This window comes from Cornus florida, unplaced genomic scaffold (genome assembly GCF_030987335.1).
Source record: "Cornus florida cultivar Cherokee Brave unplaced genomic scaffold, ASM3098733v1 CherokeeBrave_3.0.0_Hap2_Chr01, whole genome shotgun sequence".
In the NCBI taxonomy this organism is placed as follows: Eukaryota; Viridiplantae; Streptophyta; class Magnoliopsida; order Cornales; family Cornaceae; genus Cornus; species Cornus florida.
The window spans coordinates 110,754,508-110,766,891 of NW_026775571.1; the positions used below are offsets into that span (position 1 = coordinate 110,754,508).

A 12,384-nucleotide genomic window follows, 5' to 3' on the forward strand; every position below is an offset into this window, starting at 1 on the left:
AATATTTACTCCATCTTTCGTTCTTTAACTTCCAAATTTATGTGTGCACACACTTCAATACTGTATTTCGGTTTTTCTACACAAAAAAACTACATCAATAAATTATGGCACCCTATTTCTAGAATTAAGTAAGATGTCTTGGACTATTCTTGGAGCATCATTATTATTCTCCTCTTTTATTTCTCAAATTCTAATATACCAGCACTCCTGAAATTGAAATTGAATTTGAAATTGATTTAAGGTTTCCAATGAATGCCTTCAAACATGGCAATCTTTTGGCAATTTTATTATAGTGTAATACTTTCAAAATGCTTTCAATCTAAAACAAACCATCTTCTTCTTGTTTAACTTTTTATTTTTATTTATTATAATAATATGGTTAATGTAAATATACCATCTTCTTAATATAACCACAAGAATTTGCTAGCTCACCTTAAAAGTACAAATGGCACCGATTTAAAAGAAGGTATCATAAGCATCCCTCCTGGTAAATTGAGTAGCAATTCTAAATAGAGTTTTTAATTGTTTTTTGTGTTCATACACAAAGCTAGTGAAGAGAAACAAATGGTGGAACATATCTAAGAATTCTTCTTCTTAAAACAAGTATTCTAAAATGATGCATTGCCTGTATTGCTTAACTTGAAGAAGACAACAGAACTGAAGCAGAGTCATAATAAGAACAATTCCCACCAGAAAGGGCCATTTACCACATGCTGCAAATCAAACAAGGAAAGAAAATTCTAATACCAACTAAGAAGTTGCGTAATATATATTACAAACAACCCATCAAACCTGGTCACTCGTTACAGAAAAAAGAAATCAGGAGTCCACATAATCCACAAATGTACATCAAATCAAGCAAATGATCCTGTTCTAGAAACAATAGATAACGCGTCTTCAAACTGATCATCATCGGACTTCTCAGAGCTCAGACTTGGAGGAATGTAAGATCTGAAGATCTGTTCCATGTTTGGAGTTTCCTTCAGTTCACGGCAAGCGACTTCAAGTGCTGTGGTTTGGAAGAAACGGTAAAATTTCTTCCTACAAACAACAGCAAATAACAAGGTGAGTATTGGAAGCGGGAATAGAATTGGAACGAAGATGAATTTTTTCACCCCAAAGTAGCCACACAAGGTAGCTTGGTAGATCAACAAAGCAGCCACGATGCGTGTATGCATATGGGGCCACATCCTTCCATAGCTCTCATACGAGGGAACATATACTTTGAGTACCTAATGGTAGAGGAAGGAATGGGACAAGCAAACAAACATGAGAATGGGAAATTGCACAGAGAGAGTATAACTGGTGTTTGAATATGCATGTACCTACTTCTCAACCAAACCAATTAACTTTCATTTGAAAATGCATTCAATTTTCAATACCAAACCTTAATAGGAACTAAAAGTTGAAGATAAAAACAGAATCGAGGGGAGGGGAAAAGGTTGTAGTGTTAGTGTTCAATGTACGAAAATAAAACAAAAAGAACAGAATTTAGTATTCTTCATTTTTCTTCTAAAATCTGAAACATGTTAATATGCATTTAAGGGCAGTACTAACTAAATCATACGATAAAATTTACAATCCTTTTGCCAATGATGGCACAGACAACTTATGTCATTACACACTTTACTTTCAGCATCAAAAACATGTTCATAATATGCCTTTTAGAACAGCAACCAGACACCAATTTAAAAAGAAAAAAACCATTTGTCAAGTATCTCAAATGTCCGTTTTTTCACATTATTACCTTTAAATCAGAATTAGAACTACAAAAAGTGCATAAATATTGGGCATTACCTGATTCCGGCAAACAAGCCATCCCAGGCCAAAGTACAGCACACCAAATGGAATAATTATAGGAGCTATTACGGAATAGCAAAGAATAATTGTTAAGACAAGCATATCGCCAGGAAACTTGGTTTCATATCCAATATCTCCAGGAGCCCAAGCTTCTTTCAACTCAGCTTCAGTCTTGCAGAGATACTTCCTCTTTAGATGATACATGACTAAAGGAACTATTCGGGATAGTTCAAGCCCATACCCAACAAAGAACCTGATATCCATTAAAAACTATTATTTTATATCAGTACACCACTCATATTTATATAAAGAGAAGGTTTTTATAGTGTATAAAAGGACTAATATGCAAGCACCATACTGAAAATAAATTGGAGATTATATTTTTAACACTAACAACTGATGGTGGCAAAAAATTCTAGGTTAAAAAAATTTCTGCAAAATCTTTGTCCTCAAAGAATAATTATGAGAAAAATATGGGACAAAATTAAAAAAACACTGTCATCTTACTTCAGGGCCACGTATGTCAGGAAGAAAGTTGCATTATCTGGAAGAGTAGTTGCTAGTAAGTTAAGAATATAGGTAACATTAGGATTCTTCTGAATGTCCTTGAAGGTACCGAATAGGGTTCCACCAATTGAGACTCCCAGGAAAACATTCAGCACCGAGAAATAAAAATATTTCCCTGAGGCAGCCCTTATTGTATGACTCTTGGAAGGAATGCCCTCAGCCTTTGATAGAAACAAAAGAAACTTTGGCAGCATGGCGAGAAATATAATAAGTGCAAGCTGAGGAAGATATGCTTCTAACACAGTCTTGATTGCATCCTGATCTACGACTGACTTTAAAAATGGGAGAAGCTTCTTCAGATTTGCTAGCGTTGTGAGTGCAGAAATCAACCCGATTGGAATCATGTAAAAAACTATCGTCAAAAAAACAATAACATAAACAACATATTGCCGTACTTCCCTCTCATAAAACTTTTTATGAAGATTTGTCCATATTAGTTGGCGGGATTCAGGAGCATCCATGACCGTCCATGTGTCAACCATTCGAGCATGTAGACTCTGAGACGCAGCAGCTGCAGTTGACCTGCTGGTGAAGAAGACAATAGCTGAAGCTTGCTGTTTTTCTCTAAGAGTGAGCTTCTGTTCAGCTTCTAATTTTGGTATCAGTTCATTAATCTTCTCATTGTAGTATTCTATGGAATCTACTTTTTTACCAAAGAGACCAAGGAAGCCAATTTTGTTTGTGGGCCTTGTTCCTTCAGGTTTGCCTGCTGCTTTTGACTTTGCATATATAGCTTCAGCACGTGCAAGCTTCTTCCTGTACCCCTCCAACTCTTTCCATATCTTGTTGACCTGAGAGAATCAAATTATATGATGCCACAAATTGATTTAAATTGATAGCATCACCGAAATTAAAAAAAAATACTACATTTATGAAAATGAATGCAAGGCATGTGATGTTATAATCATGTCCGTATGTAAGAGTGATGAGATAATCATGTCCATTTTGATCACAAAATTTGTCTGCAACACTGTTTTGGTGTGAAAATCATTTTAAGCACACACGAAAGGAAAAAAAAAAAAAAAAAAAGCATTTTGACACTAAAAAATAAATAATGAAGTGCAAAATGACAGTTGCAAAGTACTAAAAAAAAAAACAAAAAGAAAAGGCAGAGACATATGTGGAGGAAAATGATGTTAATATATACCTCTTTGTTGTTTGTGACCACCATTGACCTGTAAAATGCCTCGGGGTAGAGTGTTCGAAAATAAGAATCAACCTGCTCCTTTCTAGTTTGACCTTCAGGGGGATGAGGGATGTCTCTGACAAGAACAGCAAATTGCTCAGCTCGCACTTCAGGAGACATTAGCGCCGTAGCTCTCAGATCAGAAACGTGTTTGTATGCCTTCCACAATAGGCAATAAGCAACAAAAGAAACCCAATAGGTTGCTATAACGAAAGCCCATAACCTTGAACTCTTTGCCTATAACCAATAAAATAAGAAACAAAATACACATAATCACAATATTGCATTACAAAAGAAACATGAAATTGAGCAGAGAATATACATTCCGTATTGATAGTTGACAAGACTGTACTATTAAGTTTTAAAGAAAAGGCACCACTGATCTGTGAAATAGTCAAGCAACTTACTTCAACATGTCCCATGGATAGTTTGTCAAGGTCATTGAAAGTCCCATTGCTTGTGGTATTACTTAACTTTGAGCTGTTATCAGTGGCGGACACTGGCAGAAGTAATGGTAACAGCACGAGGCCAGCTAAAACCAACATTCCCAATGCTGGAACAAGAATTAAGAGAATTAAAATTTTGAACGATTTTATTATAACTTTTGCACAAGTATGTGCCCCACGTCCACGACACGTAAGTAATTGCGTCCATTTCAGAAACACTCTAAATGAGCTTCAGGCTACTTAGAAATGGATTGTCCAGAAACTGAAGATACATTGTAAAAAATAAATAAATAAAAATTGCATAAACAAAACGTGCATACACATGCAGAGATACAAATTATACATATAAACTGTAAAAAAAAAACGTGCATACACATACATAGATACATACATACAAAATATACATATACACACAAATGCATTTATACATCACACATACATGACAGACTGCTTTATGGTTTCACCGTTAAATATATGTGATTTGTCAAAGGTATCAATATCACCTATATTCTACAAGTACCATGGATGATTTCTCTCTCTCTCTCTCTCTCCATTTTTGGGAGGGGGTAGTAAGGTACATACCAGGTAAAGTTAATCTCTGTTTAAAGAATTTCATCATTCACTTGTTTTAGTATGTCATATCCTGATATTACATCACATACACAGCCACATAGGGCCAAAAATACGAGCAGCGTGCTCCCTCTCAGCTGTTAGATCAAGAGGCTGTGAGGGTGCACCTCTCGATCCAATGGCTAAGAGGGCATCAGTTGTGAGAGCGCCCTCACAAAGATTTTGCTCAAAAAGAAAATGAATAATGCAAGCTGACTGGCAGTGATTACAATTCCTGCCCAGCCAAATGCTTAGTTTTCATGCTATTTTAGGCTGGGAATACTTCCTCGATGTTCCATCATTCTTAAGCTAGCTTTTGCATGGAAAGTAGTATCAGATTCCAGGTAATTTGGATAATTAAAGTACTCTCAGTGTCAAAAATGCTTCACTTGGTTATTGGAATAATAAGAGAACAATGATAAAGAAATATAGGAATAATACTTTTGCACTGCACCTTAACTCAAGGAGATAATTCCAGTTCCTTGTGCCATTACTTTGGAACAAGATGTCAATCCAGATACACAACATTGATGTATAAATCATAACGAGAAACCACAACAGGGACGAACTACTACAATTGGCTACTAGACTCTTAGTAAACTCTCACCAGTTCGAGGTTCGATTAGTTTCATTCATGTAATAATTTCAAGAAAATAAAATTTCATATATAATGGATGTCTGAGGATAGAGTAAAGAGAACTGTGCAACTTGGAACCAAATAAGCAGATAAATTATTAATTTAGGGATATCAAGTAGAACTACGAGAAAGTCCATAAGTTGCTTGAAAAGTGATAAGGGAAGAATATCTCTCTAATTTGGAACAGCTAATAAAAATAAAAGAAGAATAAATGAGGGCTTTCTACTTCGAAATTTTGTTTCATTTTGAAAGAACTCAGGCAAGGTATATTCAAATTTCATCTTCAGAGAATGCTATTGTTGCATATAGGGAAAAATCAGAGCAACAAAAGGTGATAATTGATGCTTGAATGGAACCCGCTGCTGTCCTACATGATATGTTAACACCGATAAGTCCTGTTGTGATAAATTATTAATTATGATGATATCTTCCTCTAAGAACAATTTATCAAACTGGGAGCTTTTCAGCAGCTGTAACAGAATGAAAGGCCTTGTGAGAAGGTATTCTTCAAGGCTTGGCTAAAGAACATTCAAAAGTACTCATATGGCCTCAAAAATAAAATTCTCAATGGGGATATTCCTAATGCAATATGTCAAACAAATGTAGAGTCAATAAATCTTGTCAAACTTCGGGCTTCAAGTATTCACTGTTATTTCTTTATTTTACCAAAATATAAAAAAGTGAAACAAATATACTCTGGTAACTTGAAATGCCTTTAGCACTTGGCCTACCTTGGTAGGAGGGAAGGAGGGATGAAACACGCTTCTACGGGAAGGAGAAAGAGGAACAGGGGATGGATAGAAGGAGGGATGCCGCATCCTTCGAGCCCAACATTTTGCTTCCATCCAAAAGTGGGCGGAAAGGGATAGACATAGAATTACATTTGTAAAATAAAATTGAAAATGACATAAAAACTTATCTAAATGTATTTTAATTGTAAAATCATAGTATTTTTCTGTGTCATTCCCTCCATCAAACCAAACAAAGGGAAGGTCGGACATTATCCTGACATCCCTTCCATCCCTCCTACTAATCAAAGAAGTAGAGTGATTTCTGCATGACCTAAATTGTTATATATAGGTCGATACTTCTACAAAATTTGATTAATGCTTGTTTTATAAAATAATTCTTGTTTTTTTTTTTGCCTTCTTAAAATCCCAACCTTGTTCTATACGGTAATGTTCATAGACTCCGAGATTTGCTTATAAGTGAAGTAGTGACTGACAATTTCAGCAGCACTAAAGCAATATCCACTTCCTATGGCATTTATAGGTTATTCATTAGCTTTTTAACTGACAGTCTGTGACCTCCTAAGCCACCCCCCACCCCCCACACAACAAGCGTTATGACTCCAACAATAAAACTTATGTTCCAAAAACTCCCACATAAAAGAAACATTGAATTTGACAGTAATTGTCAAGGACCATGAAAATTCCAAATTAAATTTCAGTAAATTTAATTAAATAACAAGTAATTAAAATGTTCAAGCCATATCAACAAAACCCACTTCCCTTTTTTCAATAAAAAATTTAAATAAATAAACAGAACTTCAAAAAAATAGGGAAAAAAAAGTGTCAATTTTAAGCAGCACAACACATCTAAGTATACAAAATCCACATAAACAAAAATAACCCCATAAAAGAACTAAAGAAATTAAATAAATAAATAAATAACCCATAAGAGAACTAGAAATTTTTAAAAAATACCCACATAATATTAATATTTTTGTAATTTAATATAATACACAAACAAATATACAGAAAAAGTGTGAATGAGTGAGAGAATGAGAACAGGGACGAACCAGTAGTCAAGAAGACAAAGTAGACAGCAGCATCAACACCGGACATACTGATAACGTCTGGTTCGGTGGACGAGAGCGCCTCTCGGATCCAAGCAAACGGGTTCCGGGTGATCGATCCGCCCTCATACGGATCCATCCCTTTGAGGATCCGATTCGGGTAGTACACGAATCTGTTCCCGGGCTTCCTCGACAGCCATGTGAAGAGAAACATCAGAACCAGAAATATGATGCAGGACGTCCCGAGGGACGTCAGGAAAGAACTGAAATCCATCTGGGTCTCTCTCTAAAATCACACTAGACACTTTCTCTCTCTAAACTTCTTCTCTTAACCTTTATTTTTTTTTTTAGGGCTGGTGGGTTTGGGATTTGATGTGGAAGGTCTAATCTAAACATCAATAAAACTAGCCGTTAATGGGTGTGAGCATTGAAGGCGAGGATAGTAACCGTTGAGTCGGGGTTAAATACAGGGGAAGCGAAAAGGACCAGAGAGAGAGAGAGTAGTGGTGGTTATAATGCAAAAGTAGCAAACATGTCGTGTATTGTAAGAGAAAATATCTGTGTATATATATATATTGTAGATGATTGTGTTGAATCTTTTGATTAGCTGTCTGTGGGGAATGTGGGGTTAGGTTAAACACTGTTTTTTACGTGTATTCATATTTCTTCTTTTATGTAGACAGAGAGAGAGAGATAGAGAGAGACAGAGGGAGAGGGGTTTCAGTGAAGCAAAGCGGATCAGACGCGGGATGTACATGGCCGAGAGAGACTGATGGACTGTGAGAGTGCATATGACCAAAGTGCCCCTATGTTGTAATTGTCAGTGTTTTTGTAATGGCAATTCTGCCCATGGATAGATTATATTGGGCTGGACAAATTGGAGTTAATACTGTCTACCGTATCGGCTGCATTGTCATCCGATCTCATATGAATATGAATAAAATTGGTGTCGTGATTTCAAGGTTGAGCAGTAGAGTCTTTATGATTTTTATTTTATTTAAAAAAAAATTAAACAATAATCGCCATCTGAGGCAATAGACAATCAAGAGGCCACACATATCCAGGCCTGAGCCTTAGACGACTTAGGACCTCTAGATTGTCTATAGCCTTAGATGGTGATCTCTATATTATTGTTTAGGTTTTTTTGAAAATAAAATAAAAATTATAAAGACACTGCTGGTCATCATAGTGTTTCAATTCTCTTAATTTGCGTTAGTATAAGGTACATTGAAATCACGACACCAATTTTTTTCATATTCATATGAGATCGGATGACAATGCGGTTTATACCTAAGGTCCCGGCCAATAGGAAGACCACAAAATTTTAAAATATAAAAAATTTATATTAGGTCCCAAAATTTTATATAGTGAAATAACTTCTTTTTCTTTTTTGTCGCTCCCCACTCTTATATTAGGCCTCAATTATTTATATCTTAAAATAACTTATTTTTTCTCTTCTCTCTCTCTCTCCTCATTCATTCGATTTTATATTAGGTCTCATTCGATTTTATAATAAGCCTCCAATATTTATATCCTAAATTAAATTCTTCTTTTTTTCTCTTTTCTCTCTCCTCCCTTGTTTGGTTGAACTCTAATTGATACATAAATTTAATATTGGCCCTAAAGATTTACATAATTATATGACTTTTTTTTCCCTCCCTTTTTCTATTCTCTTTCACGTTGTACAATAAATCCTAATCAATATAGAAATTTAATATTAGGCCCAAATATTTGTATCATAAATATTTTTTTTTCCTCTTTCTTTCTCTTTCATTCACATTTTTTACACCAGCACTAAAAATATTTTAGGGTAAGTTACACCAACAGCAAAATATTATATATACGTTATTGTTTGGAAAAATGGCGAAAACTTTCTATATTCTTTTTATTTTTTATTTTTTTATTTTTTTATGTTTTATCTTCTTATTTTTAACAAATCTTTCTCCTTATACTCTAATTTCAAGTTTACAGATGTTATGAACGCATTTTTATTCTATTGAAAAATTTGTAGAAGTACTGGATTTGGGTTTTCTTAGGTTCAATGGTTATTTTTCTTTAATTATTTTTAAATTTTATTTTTTCTAAATTAGGTTCAATGGTTCTTTTTCTTTAATTATTTTTTAATTTTATTAACTTTTGTTATTATAAATTTGTGTGTGTATATATATTTGTATATTTTGTTTTTGAGTTGTAACTAATTTTATTTAGGGAAAATTACATATAGATAGAGTTAAGAGTTCTAAATAATAAATTGATCAATTTTTAAAATTGATTTTTCACTTTGATTGAATTAAGAAAAATAATTACAAATGCATCAAAAACTATTGTTAAGGTCCAAAATACCCTTTAAACTCTTACAATGATTTGTCTTCCAGGAAAGGATATTAAGAAGGTTGCTCTTATAATCTCATTATAACCATCTCTCTCTCTCTCTCTCTCTCTATATATATATATATATGTATATATATATATATATTCTAACTTAAAATAGAATGGTTCTTGTTTAATAAAAAAGATGCAAACTTTTGTAGATGGATGTCATTTGACTAAATAGATCAGAGAATTCATCCAAATTTGCTACACCTATTGCAGATTTTTTTCCAAGTATAAATTTATTCTTAAATAATTTTCTTTTATTATACAAGTATTTACCATATTATGTAAATGGCATTCTTAATAATGCCTTATCTTGGACTCCCGTCTCTTTAACTTATATTTAAAGTAATTAATACATTTTATTTGAGCCTTGGTATATGTCAAACTTGTGGTTGTAATTAACACTTGCTAAATTTAACATCTTAATATCAGCTATTAGTATTGAGTAAGGTTGTAGGTTTTTTTTTTGAAATATATGATTATTGATTATAAGAAGGTTATTTTGGTATTTTACAATAAGGGTGTGGAGGATATTTTGGCCCTTAATAATAATTCTTGATGCATTTGTAATTATTTTATTTGATTTAATCAAATTGAAAAATAAACTTTTAAAATAGACTATTTTGTTATTTAGGACTCCTAAGTCTACTTATGTGTAGTTTTTCCTTTTTATTTATGTGGTTAAAAAAGCCACTTTTTATTTTTCACCCAAAGCCCCAAATTAGATTGAGCCGCCCTTGCACATATCATTGCACATCATTGAATTCCATATTCATAGCCCATCTACTAAAAAAAGGACAATACTTATGTTCTCACCACTTATGTAGTCCAATAAAAAGAAAACACGTTCTCTTTTATTAAAGAGATCAAAAAAATAAAATAAATCGGATCCTACCCAAATGAGATCGGATAAAGTGGGTATTCTTTTTTTCAAGGGGGTTCAACCGTGTTCTTTGGGTCTCTCTCTTTCCAGCACCGACTTTAGTCCTATCTTTCCACCATCTTCTTCCTCTCAAGCTTCTAGTCCTAGACATCATTATTTAATTGTTAAGAATTTTTGAAGGAGGTAGGACCTTTTTTTTTTCTTCATACATTTAGGTTTTTTATTTTTTATTTATTTTAACACAAAACTCAAAAACCTGATTTTGAGATTATGTCCCTTAGTGTTTCTTCTTCTTCTTCTTCTTTTTATTTTTTATTTTTATTTTTATTTTTTACCCAAAAATCTAATCCGTTTCTTTCTCTCCTTTTTTTTCCCCTTTTTTTATGATTAGTAAAAAAAAAAAAAAAAATCAATGGAATTTGATCCTCATGGCGGTTTCACTCTTTTTTCCTTTTTGGTTTGGTTATTCAAATGCTGATTTTTTTTTTTCATTCGGTAGGATTCGATTTATTTTATTTTTTTAATCTCTTTGATAAAAGAGGACGTATTTTTTTTTTATTGGACTACATAAGCGGTGAAGATAATATAAATCCTCACAAAAAAAAAAATGGGCGAAAAGTCTAAGCATATAGGAAACATTTCAATTCTTCTAAAATCTAAAGCACCTTGAGCGGTAGAATATCATTATAGGTGTTGGATTAGGTTATGGCGAATTTTCTATCATTTGTAATTCCTCAACGAAATATATAGTAACATTATTTTTCCCCATCTTTGGACATTGTTGCATATGTCATTCTTTGCTTTTTTTTTTTTTCTTTTTTTTTTATTCAGAATGCCTAAAAAATATTTAAAACATAAACATGAAACACAATTCTTTGAGACCACTGCTAGATTGGCCATATATAAATTGGTTATAATGGAATATTAATTATATTATTAAAAAAAGTTGTCCACTTTGGAATGATTTCAAATTTCAATTTAAAAGCACCATCAGCCCTTGGCCCAAAAGAAAAGTGATCCACGAGGCCCAATGTCAATTTTGTCATTTCAGTTAAGAAGGGTACCCTTTTTATCCACTAAAAAGTATGTGATTCTGAGATACGCCCACTTCATCTTTTCATGGCATAATAAGATACTACAAACTCGCGACATTTCTGTTTCAGTACACTCGCGTCTCAAAACCGACACGTATACAAATATGAAGACGTGTCTTATCGAACTCTACCCAAACAAGAATTAAAAATCGCGCGCGCGTAGGTCATGTTTAAGGTCATCAAAAGATAAGGCTTGCTTTCCGAGAGTGACACGTGGCGACTTTTGGCTTTGCCGACAGAGCATGGGACAGTTAGTTCGTTGTGGCGGACCTATTGGGTAACTGTTTAAAGATTGATAGGGCAATTTTAACTTTGTTTTGTTCCGTTTTGGAGATGATTTGGGATAATCGACGGCTTAGATGGTGTCACTTAAGCTTGGGGGACCCATTGAAGATGCTGACACAGGTGAGATGGGACATAAGTGAGATGGCTGAGATGCTGACGCAAGTGAGACGGGACAGATGGTGGGTGTGTTTTAATGTGGCAAGACTAAAAGCATTGGGACCACAGTTTTGAATACAGATTTCTTTTGGTGTTGGTGAAATTTAGAATTAATTGGGAGTTTTAAAATAAGATTTTTAATTATATTTTGTCTAATTCTAAATTTAGATGGAATTATTAGATAATTCTATTGGCACTTAGATTTTTCGATTAAAAAATTTGTGTGTATTAAATTATTAATATATGATAAAGATATTTGAACATTAATTTTTATTGCATTAATCTGTCAAATTGACCAAAATAATCAATTTCTCATAAATGTAATGTACAAAGTCTATAATCTATTTTCATTTGAGCTTAAATTAGCTTTTGGTTAAAATTAAAAAAAAAAAAAGATTGACTTTGTAATTTAAAAATTAATTGAGAATATTAATTTAAGTGTACCGATATTCATTGCCAAACTCGGAGTAATCTATTACTCATAGTGTTGGCCCTCTAACACAGTCAATTGTCGGCAACACAAACACACGAGTGGGGAGTCAGAAAT

At 33.4% G+C, this 12,384-nt stretch overlaps 1 protein-coding gene across 1 annotated transcript; it reads right to left on the reverse strand.

Moving 5' to 3' along the window:
- Positions 1-671: 671 nt before the first annotated feature.
- LOC132313767 (CSC1-like protein ERD4) lies at positions 672-7,678 on the reverse strand. Its single transcript, XM_059812707.1, has 6 exons — positions 7,047-7,678; positions 3,961-4,106; positions 3,515-3,790; positions 2,308-3,158; positions 1,798-2,053; positions 672-1,232 (listed from the first exon to the last, which is right to left on the reverse strand). The coding sequence occupies exons 1-6, from the start codon at positions 7,315-7,317 to the stop codon at positions 855-857; spliced, it is 2,178 nt and encodes a 725-aa protein (XP_059668690.1). The 5' UTR covers positions 7,318-7,678; the 3' UTR covers positions 672-854.
- Between the last annotated feature and the right edge of the window lie 4,706 nt (positions 7,679-12,384).